The 9,478-nt window shown below is 44.9% G+C and overlaps 1 protein-coding gene across 2 annotated transcripts in view; it reads right to left on the bottom strand.

Moving 5' to 3' along the window:
- Window positions 1–295: 295 nt before the first annotated feature.
- The window catches only part of jag2b (jagged canonical Notch ligand 2b), a 45,992-nt gene continuing 36,809 nt past the window's right edge, over window positions 296–9,478 (bottom strand). For both annotated transcript variants that reach the window (XM_069722347.1, XM_069722348.1), the window contains 11 exons: window positions 9,258–9,371; window positions 8,950–9,063; window positions 8,393–8,509; window positions 7,949–7,976; window positions 7,174–7,259; window positions 6,243–6,356; window positions 6,027–6,142; window positions 4,675–4,935; window positions 4,417–4,548; window positions 3,826–3,976; window positions 296–3,463 (listed from right to left, as the gene is read on the bottom strand). In XM_069722347.1, coding sequence (XP_069578448.1) covers window positions 2,934–3,463; window positions 3,826–3,976; window positions 4,417–4,548; window positions 4,675–4,935; window positions 6,027–6,142; window positions 6,243–6,356; window positions 7,174–7,259; window positions 7,949–7,976; window positions 8,393–8,509; window positions 8,950–9,063; window positions 9,258–9,371 — 1,763 coding nt within the window. In that variant the 3' untranslated portion in view covers window positions 296–2,933. The remainder of the gene's footprint in view (window positions 3,464–3,825; window positions 3,977–4,416; window positions 4,549–4,674; window positions 4,936–6,026; window positions 6,143–6,242; window positions 6,357–7,173; window positions 7,260–7,948; window positions 7,977–8,392; window positions 8,510–8,949; window positions 9,064–9,257; window positions 9,372–9,478) is intronic.

Raw genomic sequence — 9,478 nt, 5'->3', positions numbered from 1 at the left:
GGGGCCAAGTCGACCTCCAGTTTGAATTGGTTTGCGAGTTTAGAGGCCCTCTTCACGACGTCAACATGTTTTGGCGCATGAACCTCCAGCTCATCAGTTTCAGAGTTCTGCGTTGCAAACCAAATATTACAAGCGCGATCATGAAGTGTCAAAACTGTTTTAATAAATAAGTGGGATGATTATTTAGAACAATGAAACATCCACTGAAAGAATGGAAACTCTTTTTTTTTTTTTTTTTACTTTGTACAAAATTAACTTATGTCCCTTGTACAATAAAGTGTATACAATATGCATATTCAGCTTTTAACACCAGCAGTGATGCATTTTTAATTCTTTATTTTGCTGTCCCATTTACAGAAATACAATGGCGTTTTGAGACAATGACAAGATATGAAAAGGGGTAAAACTTTTGTCATTTTTAAACTGAGTTGGTAACTTAAAAAAAAAAAAACCATTTGCATGACAGAAAAAAAAAGAAAAGAAAAAAGAATCTGCATCTGCAAACATTGTTCCCTTCATTAAAGCCTTGAAACCAAACATGAAGCTAATGCATGATGTCCACATTTGACCTACTAACATCAACATTCATAACACTCAACACTGCCATGGTGGACTGCGGTTTTTTTTGTTTGTTGTTTTTTTTTTTGTATTAACCCTCCGTCAGTGTTTTTACTCCAGAAATCTCCACGAGAGCTGAGAAGAGGAGAGTGCTTTACTCAGGCGAATAGAACACGCCACAATACACCACACAATGTTTTAAAGAGTTACTTTCCTTTAAACAGTGAAAACAAACCAACAACATAAAAAGATGACCATAGATAACACAAATAATGCATTACTCGTTACATTAAGGCACCTGAAAGAAAAGGGTTTGTGATGGGTTTAGAAATGGTTTGGAAACTTAAGGCAATCATGTTGGCAGCTTTTGAACACTACCCACCAAAAGCTACTGTTGATCTTTTTTCTTTAATTACCAAATCTTGATTGAGCAACTAAAACCGGTGATACTGGAAAGTAAATTCAAATTAACTGAAACAAAAAACAACTCTGCGCTAGGTTGCACCTCTGGCCACACCGCTATTTTGTGAAGTCCCGGTAGGTGTTCTCCGTTAGCAGTAAACGGCAAAACCGCACAATGACTTCATTGATTGGACGAGAGGTCAGAAGGGTAAGAGTAACATGTTCTTTTTCTGCATTTTTTGGATATAGTTTTGATGTCCATTTTCCATGAATATGCCCATTTAAGACGGTTTCTGTTTTACAGTGAAGTGGTAAGTAAATATAGAGACAAATAACGTAGTACTGAGAATGGAGGTTTTCTTCAATAGAGAAAATGAAGGCTCTATTTGCCTCGATAAAACATCCAGGCCATGCTTCCTGCTTTCTACTGATGACTGGTTGGTATTCCATCTGAAATCTGGCAAAATCTAATATAATAAAATCTGCAGTGTTAAAGACGCTAAAGATCCCGACTAGATGTATTACTGTTGGCCTGCATTTAGCCAGATTACCATTAAATATATAAATTTAGTGTTATTTTGACCCCAAAATGGATATTATGACATTATCTGAATGTTGAAAAGCATCAGTGATTTTCTTTGCATAACTAAAAAAAAAAAAACACCACTGAAATAAAATAATCCCAACTGTTTGTCACACAAAAAGAAGATAAATGCGTCGACGACAAACCATTTATAAACCCTTCAGCAATTCCTTCATAAGTGGTACCTCATTGTAAAAGTTCTTAACTGTGGGACTCTGAATAGTAAGTGTTATAAAACCTGCCTATTTCGACTGGCATAAATAAAAGGAATGGCATTGTAAAAAAAATAAAAATAATATTAATCATAATAATAATAATAATAATAACAACAATAATAATAAAAATGTGTGACTTGTCTTTAAGTTACTTATTTCAAATATACACAGCGACTCCTTTCGTATTTACACGTATGTACAGAGTATTCATTTCTGTTTTGATCAAATACCTTGAATGGCGTTGCTGTGAAATTGAACTCTTAATGTACACAATATCCCTTTGAGATTTGAGAACAAGGAGGTCAAACTGGGCAGCGCGACTTGGAGCCTGAACACAGCTCTCAGAAAGGCACTTGCTACCAACTCAAATACTGCAAAAAATCCTCAAACAGAGCTTTCAGCCGAGACAACTGAGAGACAGGAGAACAAAAATGGAAGGCCACATAGTAGGCACTGGGGTTTCTGTCCCCTCTCCCCTCCAGGCCAAGTGTTTTGGTAAGGCTGGCGCATGACGGCCACAGGTGGGATCGGTGGGCGAAGCTGGAAGGAGACGGAGCAAAAGGGGATGGTCCCTCTCCATTTCCCTCAAAACCCTTCCCCTCACCGTCCCCCATTCACCGTGTATCTGCCCCCACAGACACGGAACAGGAGCCAACTGACAGTTTAACAAAATCCTAATTATCTGTAAACAAACAAACAAACAAAAACTTTATACATGCCCCCCCCCCCCCGCTCCATTTCAACGATTCACCGTTTCTTAAATGGTACAATTCCATAAACAAAACAACAACAAAAAAACTTGCAGAGAGCTTCTTTTGCCTCCCGTAACGTCGTTACATTTCTTCTCCTTCTGTACACAATTAAAGAAAAATAAAAGAGAACAGAAGCAAAACAACAACCAAAAAAAGGACATTCACTGTGCTCGAGCCTCCTGAATCCAAAACAAAATTTTAAAAAAAAACAACCAAAAAAAAAATTAAAAAAAAAATCACTTCAGGTGACAGTGACGAAAACATGAAAACAAAGTAAAGAATGGCTTATTAGAACAAAAAAACAACCAAAAAAAAAGCCTATTTTTTTTTTTTTCCCTTTCCAAAAGTAGTCCAAAACTAAGAATAATCGCTGCCTCGCAGCTTCTCTTGCTTCCGACATCGCGAGTACTTTCGTTAAATTTCTTATACACAATGGTCTCTGAGGTCTTTCTGACCAGTCAAGACGGCACTGACATTTTTCCAGCGGTTGTCTTTGGGGCTGTAGCCTGGGGTCCGGTGGGGCGCTTTGAGGGGTGAGCTGGAGCTGTGCAGGGTGCAGATCACTCCCCCACCGGACTGCACCGCAGTCTTCGAGTACTTATAAACTAGCTGCTTCCCCGCCTCCGCCCCGCCGCACTCCTCCTCCAGCTCGCCCTCCGTCTCCTCCTCCTCCTCCCCCTCGTCACACGTCCGACACGAGGGGCCCATGAGCTTTTTGCGCTCCTGCTCGGCCTCCCTGTTGCTTTCCTTCAGCAGCTGCTGCTGCTGCTGCTGCTGCTCACACCCCACCACCAGCCGCAGCGGCTCCCACTGGTTGTTCACGCTGTCGTCGGCGGCCGATCGCGACGTCCTCTCGCGCGCTTTTCTCCGTTTGCGCGTCCACCAAACGCAAACGATGATGCAGAAGAGGCAGAGCAGGCAGAGGAGGACGCACAGCAGAGGCACCAGGTAGTCTGGGGACACGGAGGTGGACGAGGCGGGAGACGGGAGAGAAAAAAAAAAAATAAATCAGCGGGAGTAGGGACAAATGGCAAAATCGGACACGGAAAGGTGGGCTGTGACATCACACCGCCACGAGCATCGAATTTGAAGGAAAGAAAACTTTTGTTTATATCGTCAGCGAGATTTTGGGTTTATCACGTCATCGTAGCGCGACTTTCGTCGTACTTTCACTGACAATTTCCCGTATCAGTGAAAACTAAAATAAATGTTCTAAAATTAAAAAAAAAAAAAAAAAAAAAAGTGATAAAAATAAATACAACAAATCGAATCGGTTTTTGAGGATCGACACTCGTAGTAACAAACCACGACTCACCCACTGAAGCGGACACGACCTGCGTTTCCACTTTGACCTCGACGACCGCCAGCATTATGGTGCTGTTGTGCCTCTTGGACAAGGTGCCCACGATGGCGCCTGCCGCCTCCTGGATCAGGCTGTGGTCCGACAGGTCCTCGGGCTGGAACGACTGGGGAAAAAAAACAAAACAAAAAAACAAACGGGCGGCGGAGAAGAGATGAGACAACGAGCTGGAAACGGACCTGAAGTCGGGTAACGACATGCGGCATGTTTACGTCGTATTCAACGCGGCTGCAAGAAATGGACAATACGTGAACGTCTTAAAACTTCTCCGTTGACTTCTTACTGCACAGCCTGCACTCACAAAATGGTTCATTTTTGTACTTTATGTGACACAAAATACACAACCAATTTATATTTAAACAAATTTAGGTTGTGTTGTTTAACAGGTGCTTGCTGTATTTAAAAAAAAAAGAAAAAAAAGAAAAAAAGTTTAAATCTCCAAACGAATTCAAACTGCGGCAGCCAAAACCTGGAAAAGTACAAACTAACGACCTCAGCCGAAGTGGAGAACGTAACCAGTCGGCGACGGGATGATCGCTCACTCACGATAGCGACGGCTACGGCGTCCTGATTGGAACGGGACAGGTCGCAGAGCAGCAGGAGGGCGTGGTCCTTCGCCAGGCTTCGGGTGTCGGGAAGATACCTGAGCTCAAAGCAGATATTCTCCACTGTTGTTCCCTGCGCACACGCACACACACACACACACACACAAACACGCTGTTCAACAACAACAACAACACAACAACCAGAACCGCTCGAGACGACGGGAAGCAACGATTTGTGCGCGCGATGACGGCGACTCACCGGTGGGACTTTGTCTCTGTTGAAAACAAGTGTCACGCGGCCGCAGCTGTTGTCCAAATGGCCGCTGTTCGGCTGACACTTGGTGGTCGCTCGCGGAGGCGGCGGCGGTCCGGCCAGCGAACAAACCCCCCACTGATGGCAAGGCGGGGAGAAGCAGGTGAAGTAGCTGTGCTCCAGACACTCGCGTCCGGCCGGGCAGGACTGCGGGCTCCGGTCCGGGCCCGAAGACGCGAGCCGGCAGGGACGGCGGCCGCACAGCACCTGGCGTGAATTTTCTCAATTCATTAAAAAACATGACAATCGTCCAACGCGATTTCCCAATTTTTTTTGTTTTGTTTTGGCCAAACAACAGTTCAAAAGAAACTAAATATTTAGTTTGAATACGTCAAGTTTCAGAAAGAAACAAAACCATTAAATTTGACATTTCTGCTGTAAAAATGACTCAAATCACTAATAAAAAAAAAATGAAATGATTTTGTTAGTTTACAAAATACCTTATTGACTCAGTTTATTACTGTCGCACACTAATTGATCATTATATCAATTTTGTAATGTGAACGATAATATAAACACACTCGAAAAAAAAAAATTAAAGTTCAAATGAGGGACATTTAACCCTCGTGTTGTCCTCGGGTCAAAATGACCGGCAGCTGTGTTCAACCAAGTTCTATTTTATTTCTATATTTTTTGGGATCATTGGTCATCATTCTTTAAAAGAAACCCTCACAGCCTCCTTGTCACCAATGATCCCCCAAAAAATATGAAAATAAAATAAGAAATTGGTTGAACACAGCTGCGGGTCATTTTGACCCGAGGACAACAACAAAATTACATAAAGATGAAATACTAGTCTCTGATCTTAACACCTTTATTTCCTCTTATTTCCTTTCTGCGGTTTCTGTTTCTGGTCCTTTTCTACCTGATTTTGTAACCATCTCAGAACAATGAATAATGGCTTAAATTAAAAGAAGACACAAGTACCATTATATTCATCGGCATGACTTAATTCATACATGAAGCGTAATCAATTTTGAGTCGATATGCAGCCACTTTTAAACGTACGCATGGCGGACGCGTGATACAAACGGTAAGGAACAGGAAGACCATTTTCTTAACTGGAAAACAACAGTAAGCGCGTAGAAAACGACTATTTTCTCACATTTGTAGCTCGTAGGTTGCGATAAAAGACCGACGAGCGACTGGTTTCACATGTAAACAAACTGTCGTCACCGGGCTTGTTAGCCGCCGTTATAATCGCCCCCCCCCCCCCCCCACCCAAAAAAATAAATAAAAGACAGATCGCATAAAGCGGCCGATATTCCACCGCGGCGTGTCCGGCAGGCGTCTCCTACCTTGCTGCAGTCCACTCTGCCGTTGGTGCAGCGGCAGCCGTTGCACTCCTCCTCCCAGCGGCTGCCGTGCGGAAACTGCAGCCCGGCGTAGCGGCACGTCTTTCCGACGCCGACGACTGCGGAAGCAGACAGGGAGAGGAAACGTTTGACCGTGCAAACAAGGGGTCGGGACTGAGACGTGGACGGAGAAGGTTGGGCGCGCGGGGGCGTATTTACAGTCTTGGCACCGGGCTCCCGTTCGACCGGGCGGACAGACGCATCGGAAGCCGTTGATCTCGTCCACGCAGGTGGCGCCGTAGGCGCACGGCGAGGACTGGCACTCGTTTACGTCTGTCGAGAAGAGAACAGAGCGGCAAGGTTAACTCGGACGCGAGTCTCGGCGGGAAAAAAAAAAAAGGGCTCGGTGACGTGGGAGAACTCGTACAGCTGCTGGTGGACGACCAGAGAAAAAGAGCAAAAACCTCAGAGAAATAAATAAATAAATAAATTGTACAACAGTAGTGTTTTTTTTTTTACTTCTCAATATCCTTTCCTAATCGATCTACGACTCCACAGATTTATTTCGCCGCCTCTTGACTGAAATACCAGTCAGTCAAACCCCCCCCCCCCCCCCAAAAAAAAAATGAAAATCCCAACGCGGGCTGAGCCTCTGAGATCAGTGGGAACTCTCGGCCATTGTCGCCCAGATTTCGCATGAACACGGTCGGGATGAGGATTCTCAAATTCAGGCCTGACAAAAAAGGTGAACGCTATCCGGCCAAAACAAAGCAGAGCGGAGAAGAAGAATTTCGGGGTCACTGGGTAATTTGTCTTCCGTGTGTGAATGTGTGACTGTGTGAGTGTGGAGGAGGGACGACCTCTGACCCCCCGGGGCGTTAAAGGACCGAGAAAAAGGGAGAGGGCGGAGTCCCGGCCTTGCATTTAGGTGTCAGTGTGTCCATCACCTCCCCGTCCCCTTTCCTTTCCTTTTTTTTTTCTTAGTTCCTTCCTCGCTCCATCAATCCATCCTCTTAATCATACTGCGTTGCCATGGCTACCCTCAGGGTCTCCATGAATCGGCATCGGATCAGGGATTTCGTTTCAGGTGTTTCCGAGGTTGTTTTTTTGTTTTTTTTGCATCAAAAACACGCGTTGTATCATCACTCACTGATTCTGCAGTCCGGTCCGGCAAAACCGGGGGCGCACTCACACCGGAACCAGTTGACTCCGTCCACACAGATACCACCGTTGTAACTGAGAGGAGAGAAATAATAATACAAAAAAAAAAGATCAGATGGGAGCTGTACATCCTTTCCAGCCTCGTCGTTTCTGTGCGTGCTTGCGTGTGTGTGTGTGTGTGTGTGTGTGTGTGTGTGTGTGTGTGTGTGTGTGTGTGTGTGTGTGTGTGTGTGTGTGTGCGGTGGGGGTCACAAAGCTCAATTCAGCTCATCAATACAAGCCTCCACCTTTCAGATGCTAATAGGCGTGTCCAGCCCCTCCCCTCCTCTCCTCTCATCGTGCCTCCTCAAAGCCGAGCTTCCCCCCAGGTCGCACTGGAAGAATGGACACATACGCCCTCCCCCCCTGCATCCCTTCCCTCCACCTTTCCACCCCCCCCCCACCTGCATTCACCACCATGGGGTAGGTGGGACTCTTGTCCTCCCCACAAAACTCCCACGTCTCACTGTCCTATTCAATACGCCCCCCTTCTTCCTCCCCCCCCTCTGTGAGATGCCCCTTTGAGGCTTGATTTAAGGACAACTTCCACCGCTTTCAGCGGCCCTTCACCCCCTCCAGCCTGCACGGTGTCTGTGTGAAGTGTGGAGACGCGGCTAAATGCGGCTTTTTTTTTTTTTTTTTTTTTTTTTTTTTTAAAGTTTAAAAGATGGTGGGAAAGGTTTGGCCGCACCAGAAGAGCGTGCGACGCGAGAGACGGTACATACCATGGATGAGGGTTGCAGTCGTTTGTGTCTGTTGAGGAGAAACAAAAGAAATGTTGAGCTTTCGCCGTCCCATGTTTGTGTCGTTTCAATTTCTTTTTGTCACCGGTATTATTTCCTCCAAATGTCATAAAGCCAATCTTTTTTTAACTGGTCACAGCATTACAAGGGAAACAGCCTCGGAAACCCACTTTGTTCATGTTACTTACTTGCGTACTACTACTTACTAATTGTGTCATTAAAGCTCCAAGATATTGCAGGTCTTGGACTCTCAAACATCCCCACAGAACATAATGTCACCAAAAATCACCTCAAAAACAGTCACATAATAACAATTACTAAAAGAACAACAATCTTTCAGGAGCATGCGGGTCTTATTGGGTATTTATTCTTAACAATTATAGCTTAGAGCTCAGTTATATTCAAAGTCATGCCGAATGAACTCACTCTGTGCGCAGGTGGGACCCTCCCAGCCCTCTTTGCAGATGCAGGTGAAGGTGTCTCCTCCTCCCACACACGTCCCGCCGTTGGAACAAGGACTGGAGGCGCATGTGCTGTTCTTGGCTGCGGGAAGAGAGAGGATGAGTCAAAAACAAAACAAAAAAATATCAGAGGTGCACTTAGACTGTTAAAATCTAAAATAGCAACAGGGCTTCTGCAAAAAAAAAAAAAACAACGATGCAACTGCATTGAAATTCTTTGGATTTTAACTCTTAAAGCAAAACTGTAAGCAACACCATCAACCATTAGCTTCTCTGAACAGTTATACTGTATACAGCAGTGGTTCAGAGCAAGTAAGTTGGGATCCATGCTTTTATTTTGAAGGATATACGTGTCCCGTGAAAGTTTTTACCTGTAGCTCAAGATAAGTCTGCCTTCATAAAGTCCTATTCGCTCTTCATTGTGTATTACTGTATTATTTGTGCTGGTTTGCGACTTGATGACGACGGAAACATGGAGCTCCTGAGGTTGAGCACCACTGGTATACGTCACATATGCCTCACCCGTGTTGCAGGCGTTTCCTTCCCAACCAGGCGGGCAGGCACAGCGGAAGACATCCCCGTGGTCGTAGCAGGTGCCTCCATTACTGCAGGTGGTCTTGTCACACTGGCTCTCGCCTGGCCAAGAATAAAGAAAAACACATGAACCATCTTCATCTGACACTTTGTACCATCAGGGGAAAAAAAAAAAAAAAATCGAACTTAAAAAAAAAAAAAAAATGAAGTATAGACATCATGTTGACTTCTTTTAGATGAGGAGAGCTGGGGCCACGGCAAGCTCCGAACATTAACGCGCAGTCGACGGGACTCACGGGAATGGCAGGTCTTGCCCTTCCAGCTGTCGGCGCACTCGCAGTAGAAGTCGTTCACCAGGTCGACGCAGCGGCCGCCGTTCTTACAGGGGTTGTGTCGGCACTCGTTCACATCTGAGGAACGTTTTCAGGACTTATTAACACATTTTTCTATTCTGGCGCGGAGGTCTTTGGTTTCGTCATGAAGGTGAATATCTGCATGTTTTGGAGGCGGAGAACTC

This window comes from Brachyistius frenatus, unplaced genomic scaffold (genome assembly GCF_029030835.1).
Source record: "Brachyistius frenatus isolate BFR_SWC_R1_liver_20210118 unplaced genomic scaffold, ASM2903083v1 Contig_286, whole genome shotgun sequence".
NCBI lineage: Eukaryota > Metazoa > Chordata > Actinopteri > Embiotocidae > Brachyistius > Brachyistius frenatus.
The sequence above is the reverse complement of the archived record's forward strand: the minus strand, read 5'-3'. Positions and strand labels throughout refer to the sequence as shown.